This window comes from Arachis duranensis, chromosome 4, assembly GCF_000817695.3.
Source record: "Arachis duranensis cultivar V14167 chromosome 4, aradu.V14167.gnm2.J7QH, whole genome shotgun sequence".
NCBI lineage: Eukaryota > Viridiplantae > Streptophyta > Magnoliopsida > Fabales > Fabaceae > Arachis > Arachis duranensis.
In genome coordinates this window covers 38,191,463-38,204,567 of record NC_029775.3, presented here as the reverse complement: position 1 = coordinate 38,204,567, position 13,105 = coordinate 38,191,463, and the positions used below count along the sequence as shown (strand labels likewise).

General features: G+C 40.9%; 2 protein-coding genes across 2 annotated transcripts; both read left to right on the top strand.

Moving 5' to 3' along the window:
• Positions 1-574: 574 nt before the first annotated feature.
• Positions 575-1,540, top strand: LOC107483419 (uncharacterized). Its single transcript, XM_016104038.1, has one exon. The coding sequence runs from the start codon at positions 575-577 to the stop codon at positions 1,538-1,540; it is 966 nt and encodes a 321-aa protein (XP_015959524.1).
• Positions 1,541-7,577: 6,037 nt separating this feature from the next.
• LOC110280421 (uncharacterized) lies at positions 7,578-8,003 on the top strand. The gene has a single exon (XM_021141457.2). The coding sequence runs from the start codon at positions 7,578-7,580 to the stop codon at positions 8,001-8,003; it is 426 nt and encodes a 141-aa protein (XP_020997116.2).
• Positions 8,004-13,105: the final 5,102 nt, after the last annotated feature.

Genomic DNA, 13,105 nt, shown 5'->3' with positions numbered 1-13,105 from the left:
TTTGGTTTATTTTGTATATGTCTCTCACTTTTGTATTTTGTTTTGCCTAGAGGCTTGTATTTGAGAGAACAAAACTTGTATAAGCTATTTTTACTGTCTGGTTTCATATACAGTCTGTATATGGCTAGCCGGCTTAAACTCCGTGAGTTGTGGCCAGATTCTTATGATATTATACTACTACATTTTGTTATATTACATCTGTTTCTTGTGCCTTAAGTTAGTAATTTTGATAGTATGTTTTGCGCTTTTCAAATCCTGTTTTTAAGCTACACTTTTCATCAGGCTTCCAGATATTATTAATTTCTTCTATATAATATATGCATAAGCCTAGAACTGTCATAACCTTGATTAACCTTTGCTTTATAATGCGAGGTAAGGCTTAGGCTATTTAGGGTATTACATTTAGTGGTATCAGAGCGGTTAGGATAATTGAAGCACTAGACTTTTGATATTGATCACCTTGATATCAATTGTTTGGTGTAGACAGGAATCCTAGATGGCCACTCGTAGACGAGGTTGAGCACTTTCATGTGAAAGTTAGAATGAGTAACCGGCGGACAACCATGCCGAATTCATGGCGGTGATGGCGAATCAGGCCAACACTATGGAGGCGAATCCTGCTGTGACTCTGCAAGCTGTGCAGAGGCTAAGTCAATCGGCCGGGAACGACAATGGCAACGGTAAAGGGAATGCTAATGATAATGCAGAAGGAAATGGTGATAACACCGGAAGAGTTCCAATGACCTTGGTGACGTTCCTTATGGTTCATCTGCCAACTTTCCGAGGATCAACTAATCTTACTGAAGAGGACCACTGGTTCCAGGCCATGGAGCGTGCTTTACAGGGGCAACATGTTCCACACAATCAGTATGTAGAGTTTGCCGCTTATCAACTTGCAGGAGAGGCCCAGCCCTGGTGGCAAGCAGAGTGTCTCTTGCTACAGCTACAGAACGCTTATGTTTCGTGGAGTGTGTTCCAAATGGCCTTTTACAAGAAGTACTTCCCTGAGTCTGCAAGGAAAGTGAAGGAGATGGAACTGATGCAGCTAAAACAAGGTTCCATGTCTGTGGCAGATTACACCAGCAAGTTCGAGGAACTTTGTAGATTTTCTCGGGTGTGTCAGGGTGCCCTAGAGGCTTACAAGAGCTGGAAGTGCATTAAGTACCAGAGGGGTTTAAAGGATAGCATCATGACTATTGTGGCTCCTATGGAGATCCGTGTCTTCTCCGACTTGGTGAACAAAGCAAGGGTGGTTGAGGAGTATGCCAAGACTGTAGCGGCATCCAAAGAGACCCATGGGGGAACCTCTAGCAAAGGATGTGGCATATATTTCCATCCGAGAGGTCAAGGCTTTAAAAGAGGAGGATATGCACATCAAGGTCAAGGAGGTTTCAGGAAGAATATTCACGATCAGTTTCAGCGTGGCAAAGGGAAAGGAAGTCAAATTGGTTGCTTCAACTGTGTATTGCCTTGTCATATCGCGAGGGATTGCACTCGTGGGAAGAACCCAAATGCGGGTCAGAGTCAGCACCAGGGGTGAGTTTTTGCTGTGAACCACTCCTATCTCTGATTTCTAAATCAAATTCTTGCAGCAGCAATATCCAACGGATTAACCGTGGTTTTGACTCTTTCTTAGCTAACAAATACTTTAAGGCTGCATGGTCCGAATATACTACCACCTTTGTTCCTAGTAAATAAGCTCTGAATTTGTCCAGAGCAAAAACAATAGCTAATAGCTCTTTTTCGGTGGTAGTATAATTAGACTGAGCGGTGTCTAAAGTCTTAGAGGCATATGCAATAATATAAGGGTCCTTACCTTCACACTGAACCAGCGCCGCTTCTACCGCATAATTTGATGCGTCGTACATGATCTCGAATGGCCTACTCCAGTCAGGCCCTCTCACAATAAGAGCTTGGGTCAAGGCAACCTTCATCTTATCAAACGCCTCTATGAAATCTCCACTGAACTCGAACTCTACATCCTTCTGTAGCAAATAGGATAAAAGCAATGCTACCTTACTAAAGTCCTTGATAAATCACCGGTAGAAACCTGCATGACCAAGGAACGAATGGACTTCCCTTACAGATGAGGGTTAAGGTAAACTAGAAATAATATCTACCTTTGCTGGGTCAATAGAAATGCCAGTATTAGAAACAACATGTCCTAGAACAATAACTTGTTTTACCATAAAATGACACTTTTCAAAATTGAGTACAAGCTTTGAACTAGTACACCGTTCTAAAACTCTAGCTAAACTATCCAAGCAAAGGTCAAATGAATCACCATAGACACTAAAGTCATCCATAAAAACTTCCATACAATTCTCGAGAAAACCTGAGAAAACAATCATCATGCATCTTTGAAACGTAGCCAGTGCATTACATAAGCCAAAAGGCATCCTCTTATATGCATACGTTCCAAAGAGGCATGTAAAAGTAGTTTTCTCCTGATCTTCAGGAGCTATATGGATTTGAAAATATCCTGTATAACCATCTAGAAAATAGTAGTGCGATTTACCTGACAGGCGATCAAGCATTTGATCGATGAAAGGGAGTGGGTAGTGATCCGTACGAGTGGCCTAGTTGAGATGCCTATAGTCAATGCACACCCTTCAGAAATTCTGCACTCTGGTAGCTAAGAGTTCTCCTTGATCATTCTTCACTATTGTGACACCAGACTTCTTTGGAACTACCTGTACTGGGCTAACCCATTCACTATCCAAGATTAGATAGATGATGTCAGCTTCTAGCAGTCTAGTTACTTCCTTCTTCACAACTTCAAAGATAGTGGGATTCAGCCACTCTTGAGGTTGATGGATAGGCCTTGCCCCATCCTCTATAAAAATCCGGTGCTCGCAAACCTAAGGGCTAATACCTACTATATCCGCCAAGCTCCACCCAATTGCTTTCTTGTGTCTTTTCAGCACACTAAGCAATTGCTCCTCTTGTTAGGAAGTGAGTTCCTTTGCAATAATAACTGGGAGCTTCTAATTGTCCTCAAGATAGGCATACTTGAGGTGGGGTGGAAGGGGCTTCAACTCTATTTTCAGCTCAAGGCTTGGTGCTTGATCATCTGGGACTGCTGCAGGTGGTAAGGTGTCTTCAGTGTATTCAGAGGGCTTCCACACACTTGCACCTTGCTCCATGGTCGTCTCGTCTACTGTCCCTTGGTAAACTTCAGCTACAATCTCATCAATAATATCACACTGGAAGATGGAGTGATCTTCTGGTGGATGCTTCATGGCTTCATCAAGGTTGAAGCTCACTGCTCTGCCATCTATCTCAAAAGAATAGGTTCCTGAGAAGGCATCCAACTTGAACCTTAAAGTCTTAAGAAATGGCCTTCCAAGAAAGATGGACGAAGGTCTGTCGGAGTCACTAGGGGGCATCTCTAAAATGTAGAAGTCTATAGGAAATGTCAGCCCCTTGATGCTCACCAAGACGTCCTCCACGATGCCAACCACTGAGATTGTGCTTTTATCTGCTAAAACAAAATGTGTTGCCAACCTTTTCAAGGGTGGAAGCTTTAAGGCATCATATACAGATAATGGCATAATACTAACACATGCACCTAAATCACACATGCAGTCAATAAATTCTACACCCTCTATAGTGCAAGTAACCATGTATGGACTGGGATCGCTACATTTTTCGGTATAGCACCCATTAAAGCAGAAATAGAGCTACCTAAAGGAATTGTTTCTATGTCATTTATCTTATCTTTATGCATGCATAAATCTTTTAGAAACTTAGCATATTTAGGTACTTGTTGAATGGCATCAAAAAGGGGAATAGTTACCTCAACCTTTTTGAAAATTTCTACCATTTTGGGGTCTAGCTCCATTTGCTTCTTTGTTCTCCTAGCAAGGTGTGGAAAAGGAATGGGAATGGCTTCTCTCACAGGATCATCTTCCTTAGGTACTCCATTCCTTGATTGAGCTACTTCTTTTGCAACTGTACCTTGTACCTCATCCTCCTCTTCTACATCTTCTACCTCAACAATGTCTTCAACTTGAATATCTTCTTTTGAGCTTGACTCCTCGGGACTCCTCTCTTGCAGTGTAGCGCCAGACCTCAAAGTGATGGCATTGATTCCACCGTTGGGGTTGGGTAAAGGTTGAGAAGGAAGTACATTTGAGCTTGAAGGCTGATTGTTAGGGGTAGAAGGTGGTTCCAACTGGGAGATGAGAGCTTGTAAAGTCAAGTTAAGACCATTTATGGTAGAGTAAAGTGTATTCTGAATGTCTTTTTATCCTTGCGCAATAAAGCGAAGCATCTCATCATTAGAAGAGGAAGAGGGTAGGTAATTTGAGGGGCTTGTTGTTGGTTGAATTGAGGTGCTTGGGCTTGCCTTTGGTGAGGTGCTCTGTATGGAGCATTCTGCTGATTCTGGTTCTGCTGATAGTTGTTGTTGTTATTCCATCTTTGACTTCTACCGTGGTTGTAATTATTGCTCCATCCTTGGTTGGAATTGTTTCTCCAACCTTGATTGAAGCTGTCCTGCCAACCTTGATTGTAATTACCTCATTGGCTAAAATTACCGCCTTGCTGATAGTATCCTTTGTTTGGAAGGTCGTAGAAATTATGAGTAGCCGCCAAGGTGTTGTCTTCTTGTTGTAGTTGAAGACATTCATCAGTATAGTGAGAATAACAAGTGCATATTCCACACACTCTCTGAGGGACTAGTTTTTGGCAATGTTGCGGCGGAGGAGGCAGAGGTTGTTGTTGATTAAGCTGGAGCTGCTTGAGTATGTTGGTCATCTCTCCTAGTGTCTGAGTGAGAGCAGCAGTCTCACTATTAGAAGAAATTTCTGTAATAACCTTGGGATGCTTAGTCCGTTGGCTTGTATTTCGGGTAGACTCAGCTAGATCGGTGATCAGTTGCCATGCTTTAGTCACCGTCTTGTACTTAGTTAGAGAGCCATTACTTGTAGCATCTAATAGAGTCTTGTTTTGAGGCTTCATGCCTTGGAAGAAATAGCTAATCAATACCAAGTGGTTAATCTTGGGGTGGGGACATGAATCCAGGAGATTTCTGATGTGTTCCCAATAGTACTCATAAAGAGTCTCTGCTTCTTCTTGAATGATAGAGGAAATCTCTTTCCTCAGCCTTTTAGTAACCTCTGCCGAAAAGTACTTGTCCAAGAATTCCCTTCTGAGCAGATCCCAGTTAGTAACAACAGCTTTAGGTTGAGTGTAGAACCATTCCTTTGCCTTTCCCTCAAGAGAAAATGGGAAGGCGTATAGCCAGACGGCACGCTCTTTGGCACCATGCCGCCTAGCAGTTGAGCAAGTTGTCTGAAAATCCCTAAGGTGCTTGATAGGCTCTTGGGTAGGTAAACCATGAAACCTAGGGAGAAGGTTGATCAGTGCGGTCTTCAGTTCAAAGTCAGCAGTTAAGTTCGAGGGCCGCGTTTGATATGGTTGCAATGTAAAATATAGAGCTCCCGCTTCTTTCATCGTAATTCTCTTAGGCTCTGCCATATTACCTGCACTCAAATCAATAGAATCAGTAGAAGATGAGCTTGTTTTTTCCTCAAATGACGCATCAGATTCACCGTCAGATAAGACTGGTAAATTGGGTATAACCCCTTCACCACCCTTGAAGAATAACTAACGTCGAGCTTGCCTAATACGTGAAATAGTTCTTTCAATCTCAGGATCAAATGTGGCTAAGCTCAGATCCGGTAATGATCGTGTCATTCAATGAAAGAAACATACAGCTCATGGTAATAAATTATAAAAAGAAAAATGTAATTATGTAAAGAAAATAAATATTTACACCAATCAATAATTTAGCATACTGTTGCAACTCCCCGGCAACGGAGCCAAAAATTGACGGGCGAAAAATTGCCAGTTAAGAATTTATAATAAAATAGCATTGTAAATAAAGTTCTTAACTGGCCAAAATTTCGCTTATCAATTTAAAAGGGGTTTGTCAGAATTTAGAATAATTAACTGGGAGTAGAATTCCCAGGTCGTTTCCCAACGAGTTGAAACAAGGCGCGAATTATTGACTAGGAATTTTTCTAAGAAATTTTGATGTTGGAATTGGAGAAATAAATAACTGAAAATTTAAGCAAGAAACAATAACTAATGATGTTATGTATTTGAAATTGAAAAGCCTCGACTAGGAGAAAATTAATAGGAATTTCTATCCTTATTGGTTTTTCCAAGTATAATAGAGAAATGGTTATTGCTTCTATTTGGTTATCCTATAATTAATAAAGGAAGGTCAAATAGGTAACCAACTTCGATTCACAAGTCCTAATCGCTTCCCAAGGAAGGATTAGAGTTAGTGATAATCCAATTGGCAGCAATTTCCAATTACCTATTAACACTTGAGTATTCCAACTCAATGGTTCCCTATTAATCAACTCCAAAGTCAAGTTGGGAGCTCTACTCCGTTAATGTGAATGCCATTTTCACAAACATATGAAGGGAGTAGAGAAAGGACATGGTAATTAAAATTAAAATTGAAATTAATAAAACTAAAATTGGAGATAATAAGTAATTGAAAGGAATTCAACAAGTAATGGAATTAAAACTGAAATTGGTTCATTATATTAATAAATGTAGAAGTAAGAAAATCATAATATGAATCCAAGCAATTGAATGGAAAAACAAAAGAGTAGAGTAATGAAAAGGCAAACTGTAGTGATAAGTCTTCAACCAGAGATAGCAGCAACTCTTCCCAAGTTCCAATCCAAAAGCGAATTTTAGAAAAACTGTGAACCCTAAGAGAATGGTGTTTTTCTCTAAAATTCCCTAAACTAAACTAAAAACTAAAAAACTAAGTGAGAATGAAAGTGTGTCCAAGTCTCAGCTACACCCCTACCTCTAATCTGGACTTTCGGGCCTAAATTTGGGTCAAAAAGAGGCCCAAAAATCGCCCCTGGTGAATTCTGATATGCAGCACGTGACGGCCTTCCACGCGTACGCGTCGATGTTCAATCTTCCAGTCACGCATACGCATGCCATACGTGTGCGCGTCGCTGCTATTTCCTAACCACGCGGATGCGTGCTTCACACGTGTGCGTCACTGCTCACCCTTGAAATCTTTAATTCCTTATGTTCCTTCCTCTTTTTCATGCTTCTTTTCCATCCTCCAAGCCATTCCTGCCCTGTAATCTCTTAAAACACTTAACACACATATCACGGCATTGAATGGAAATAAGAGAGGATTAAAAATAATGAATTAAAGGCCAAATAAGCACGTTTTCAATCATAGCACCAATTATGGAAGGAAAATGTTAAACCATGCATTTTATATGAATAAGTGTATAAAAGATTGATAAAATCCACTCTATTTAGCACAAGATAAACCATAAAATAATGGTTTATCAAGTATTTTTTCATTTGGTGATAAGACTTTAATTGCATTATATGATATTGGAGCATCGCATTCGTTTATCTCGTTTGCTAAAGTTGAGGAATTATGCTTGAAAGTGTCAGAGTTACCTTTTGATCTGCATGTACATACTCCACATCAGACAGTTATGATTAGGTCAAGTTGTAGACAAATAGGTTTCAAGCTTGAGGGTAGAGATTTTGTACATGATTTGATCTGTTTACCTATGGTTGGTTTGGAGATGATTTTGGAGTTTGATTGGTTGTCGAAAAATCGGGTTTTGTTGGATTGCTTTGAACGGACAATTCGATTTATGCCAGAAGGAGAGAATGGAGCAGTGGTAGTTGCGGGATACTACCTGAACTCTGTAGTGGTACGCTGTAGTGGGGAAGAGTGTCAGGGTTACATCTTGTTAACTGCAAATGCTTCGGGCGATACCCAAGACTTAGATCAGATTCTGGTAGTTAGGTACTTTTCGGAAGTATTTCCGGAAGATATACCTGAGTTCTCACCTCAAAAGGAGATTGAGTTTGCGATTGAATTGGTACCGGGAGCCAGACCAGTATCGATTACACCGTATAGGATGGCTCCGAAAGAACTGGCCAAGTTAAAGACTGAGTTGGAGGAGCTTCTGAACAAAAGGATCATTTGACCGAGTGTGTCACCGTGGGGAGCGCCAGTTTTATTGGTGAAGAAGAAGGATGGAGAGATGCGACTGTGTATGGATTACTGCCAGTTGAATAAAGTGACTGTGAAGAATAAGTACCCGCTGCCAAGGATAGATGACTTGATGGATCAACTGCAAGGAGCTGGGGTGTTTTCCAAAATCGATTTGAGATCTGGTTACCATCACATAAGGGTGAAAGAGGATGATATCCCTAAGACTGTGTTTAGGATGCGTTATGGACACTACGAGTTTACGGTGATGTCCTTTGGGTTAACGAATGCACCTGCTATCTTCATGGATTATATGAACAGAGTCTTTCGTCCCTTTCTGGACAAGTTTGTGGTAATTTTCATAGATGACTTCTTAGTTTACTCCAAGACGGCAAAGGAACATGAGGAGCATTTGAGTATTGTGCTGTAAATCCTGAAAGAGCAGAAGTCGAAGTGCGAGTTCTGAAAGGAGGAAGTAAAGTTCCTAGGTCACGTGGTGAGCAAAGGAGGAATAGCGGTGGAACCTTCTAAGGTAGAAGTGGTGACGGAATGGGAAAGACCGACGACTGTGACGGAAGTCAGAAGTTTTTTGGGCTTAGCCAGATATTACCGAAGATTTATCAAAGGCTTTTCCCGGATTGCACTACCAATGACCAAGTTGACAAGGAAGGAAGTGCATTTTGTTTGGACATCAGAGTGTGAAGAGAGTTTTCAAATTTTGAAGCAAAATTTAACTTCAGCACCTGTTTTGATCTTGCCGGAACCGCATGAACCATTTAAAGTATACTGTGATGCTTCTCTAAAGGGTTTGGATTGCATTTTGATGCAACACCAGAATGTGGTGGCTTACGTCAGTTAAGACCGCATGAAGTAAATTACCCAACTCATGACTTGGAATTAGTGGCGATTGTGTTTGCATTGAAGATCTGGAGACACCACTTGTATGGAGTAAGGTTTAGCATCTTTTCTGATCATAAGAGTCTCAAGTACATCTTTGATCAGAAAGAGCTTAATATGCGTCAGGGGAGATGGATGGAGTTGCTTAAGGATTATGATTTTGAATTGAGTTATCACCCTGGAAAGGCGAATGTAGTGGCAGACGCATTAATCCAAAAGTCTTTGACAATAGCTTGGATGAGAATCAAGGAAGAGAAGCTAGTGGAGAAGTTTGTGGATCTTAAGTTGGATATTGATGAAGTTGCTAGAAGAGCTTGCCTGAATCAATTACAGATCTCAAGTGACTTTAAATATGAACTCCTAAAGGCTCATCAAAACGATGACGTATTACCAAAAGTGTTGCCAGCTATCGAACAAGGGAAGCAGTGGAGAGTATCATGGGATCAAGATGGATTGTGGAGAATCAAGGGTAGGATTATTGTGCCGAATGTGGGGACGTTGCGGCAAGATATATTGAGAGAAGCGCACAAGAGCGGATTTTCTTTTCACCCTGGAAGTACTAAGATGTACCACGATCTGAAGACTATGTTCTGGTGGCCCGGTATGAAGAAGGATGTGGCGGAACATATCTCAAAGTGCTTGACGTGTCAGAAGGTAAAAATAGAACATCAAAAACCGTCGGGAATGCTTCAACCATTTGATCTTCCTCAGTGGATGTGGGAAGGAATTGCAATGGATTTTGTGACCGGTTTACCGAGGACTAGGTTAGAATGTGATGCAATTTGGGTGATCGTGGATCGCTTAACCAAATCTGCTCATTTTCTACCTATTCGAGTAAACTATTCTATGGAAGAGTTAGCAAGGTTGTATATAAAGGAGATAGTAAGGTTTCATGGTGTGCCGTTGAGCATACTATCAGACCGTGATCTCCGATTCACATCAAGGTTTTGGAGAGCTTTTCAAAAGGCCTTTGGTACGAGACTATGTCTTAGTATTGCGTATCATCCACAAACAGATGGACAGTCGGAAGGACTATTCAGACGTTGGAAAATATGCTGAAAGCGTGTGTTTTGGATCAACCCGGAAGTTGGGACCGCTACATGCCATTGGTGGAGTTTGTGTACAACAATAGCTTTCATGCAAGCATTGGGATGGCTCCGTATGAGGCCATGTATGGACGAAAGTGCCAGTCTCAACTTTGTTGGTATGAATCTGGTGAAGCAAGTGTATTGGGTCCAGATGTGGTAGCAGAGACTACGGAGAAGATTAAGAAAATACGAGAAAGTATTTTGACTGCTCAGAGTCGACAAAAGAGTTATGCAGACCAAAGAAGGAAACCGTTAGAGTTTGAAGTGGGAGAACATGTATTTCTGAGAGTTACACCAACAACTGGGATTGGAAGAGCAATCAAGACCAAAAAGTTGAATCCGAGGTATATAGGACCGTTTGAGATCCTAAGGCGATTCGGGCCAGTGACTTATCAAGTTGCTTTACCACCTCATCTGTCTAACATGCATGACGTATTCCACGTGTCACAACTTCGAAAGTACATGTCGGATGCGGCTCTTGTGTTAGAGGCTGAATTGGTCGAGTTGAGAGAGAACTTGACTTTCCAAGTAATACCGGTGAGGATTGACTATGCTAGTGTGAAAAAGCGGCGAGGAAAAGAAGTTCAGTTGGTTAAAATTGCTTGGAAGCAAGCAGGAGTTGAAGAGCATACCTGGGAGTTGGAGTCCGAGATGCGAAAGGATTATCCCGAGCTATTCTCAGGTAGTTCAAATTTTGAGGGCAACATTTCTTATTTGGTGGGGAGAATGTAAGAATCGAAACTAATCAACTGGTTAATTAAGTGATTATATTGCCCAACTTTGATTCTAAAAAGTTAGATTGGGAATTTGAGGATTTAAAGGTGATTTTTAAACTCAGTCGGTCTTTCTGAGTCAGAAAATGTGCCTTCTACAAAAAACTGTGAAAAACCGTGAACCGGTTCAAGTCTGTCCGGTGCTGCATGAGAAAAAAATGAAAATAGCCAAAAACCTTAGAAAAACACTAGAAATGGAAAATCGGGCATTAATTTTAAAGGTTTGGCCCGAAGTTGATGCAAACGGGCTAAAAACGCTAACGGGTTAGACCGGACTCAAGTTAGGCCCAAGCCCATCATATATAAGGGTTCATTAATGAACCCAATCACTCATAACACTCTCGTAAACACACCCACAAAGCTGAGAAGAGAAGGAGAATAGAACCCCTTTGTCACTATTCATTTCCATCTTGCTAAGCTCATATCTTTAGCTATAGAGCTTCGATCGCTGCACCATTTACAGCTACACGTTCCTTGTGACGAGCTCTACAAGACCCATCCAAGAAACTCTTGAAGTAAGCTCGAAATCCTCTCAGTTCTTCTCTCCAAAATTTTGGGTATTTAGGGCTTTTGAGTAAGTCAGTTTTTGTGATTCTTGGTGTTTAGGTTCACTCTAATCCTTGCTTAACCTTGGGTTTTGACATCCAAATCTGTTGGGAAAGGTAAGAGACTTTGAACTCTTGTGAACTTTTGATTTATTTTGAGCCTAGGTTGATTCATGATGCTTTATGCATATATTGTTTGATTATTGTGAGTTTGGAGCTTGTTGGTGCTTGTTGGAGTTACATTAGTGGTTGGATTTTGGTTGAGAGCTCATTTGGTTCATAAAGGGAAACGGCCAAGGTATGGTTTTGGTTTCCTCTATGTAGTATATAATATTCATGGACACATAGGCTAGTGACCCATAGGATAGGTTTGGATTTTGAATGGTTGTTGAATTGTTGTATGATGGTATATGATGATTTTTGATGATTTGATGAATGGTGAGTTTAATTGTAATGATTGATGTGAATATGATGAGGATGAAGGATTGTGAAGTTGAGGAGTGACTTGTGTTGATAAATGTGATATTGATGTTGATTGATTGGTAATGTAGTTGGAAATTGTTAATAAGATTTGATATATGTAATATATTGATGTGATGTTGTGAATGAGGAAAGATGAAGGGAAAATGTGGTAAGTTTGGTGTAATATGATATAGAGGATTGATTTTGATGAAAAGTGGAGTTTAGGTTTGGTTGGTTTGGTTTTGGTTGTGTTTTATAAAGGAATTGAGGAAATTGTGATTTTGGGTAAAAGTTGATTTTTGGTGAACTTTGTCTAATCATAACTTTTGCCTCGGTTTTCAAAATTTAATGAAACTGGTCTAGAATTAAGGATCTTTGAAAACCCTTTAAATTGATATAAAGTTTGTGAAAATTGAGATTTTGTAGAGGAAGTTATGATCATACAAACTTGGTATTGAAAATTTGAAATTCTGCAAAGTTACAGAATTTTATGTTTTCTTGTATGTGCGCACGCATGCTCTGCAAAAATTGTGACCTGTATGCACGCACAGACCTGTGCGTCCGCACACGCAGAGGTAGGCAGTCTGCTTGCAGCGCTGGCACAACTTGTGCGCGCGCACACCAATGGAAAATTGCAACTTGTCCGTACGCACAGACCTGTGCGCACACACACGTTGCAGAGGCCATTCTGTTGGGGGCGCTGGCACAAGTTGTGCGAGTGAACAGACCTTTTAAGTTTTGACACCTGTGCGTATGCACACCCCTGTGTGTACGCACACTTTTAAAAATTTTCCTGGGCATGCGCACGCACATCCCTATGCGGACGCACACGCCCTGTTTTTCAAATTTTGCTTTGTTTTCAACTATTTCACCTTCCCGACGAAGTTGTAAGCTTCTATAATACCTTTTTAAGACTTTTGGGCATATTTTTGGATACTCAAACATGGGAAAAGATTTAAGGGTTTTGGACGCTATTATTTGAAAATTTAGGAAACGGAGGACTAGGCTTCTGGCGTACTAAAGGTGGTTTAATATTATGTAATGAATGGTTGATGAATGAGGTGAGAATTAAGGAACTGTTGAGTTTGGAACTGTAATGTGAATGAATAGTGGTGAAAAGAGTCAAGGACTCTGAATGAAGTGATGGATCCATCTTGTACTAAAAATATTTTTGAAAACCACTGCACTACTTTTTCATGGAGATTATGAGATGCTATGCGCCCGGCAGGGGCCGAGGTTGGTTCCCGCTTGTCAAGGTAGCGGTGGCGGCGTAAGGGCGGTGGTTTGTCCCGCTTGCACTTAGATGTGAGGTCGGTGGCAATAGATCCCGCT

Bases quoted from the DNA above. Each gene is read 5' to 3' on its own strand.
- LOC110280421 (XM_021141457.2), top strand. From the start codon at position 7,578: ATGGTTGGTTTGGAGATGATTTTGGAGTTTGATTGGTTGTCGAAAAAT.
- LOC107483419 (XM_016104038.1), top strand. From the start codon at position 575: ATGGCGGTGATGGCGAATCAGGCCAACACTATGGAGGCGAATCCTGCT.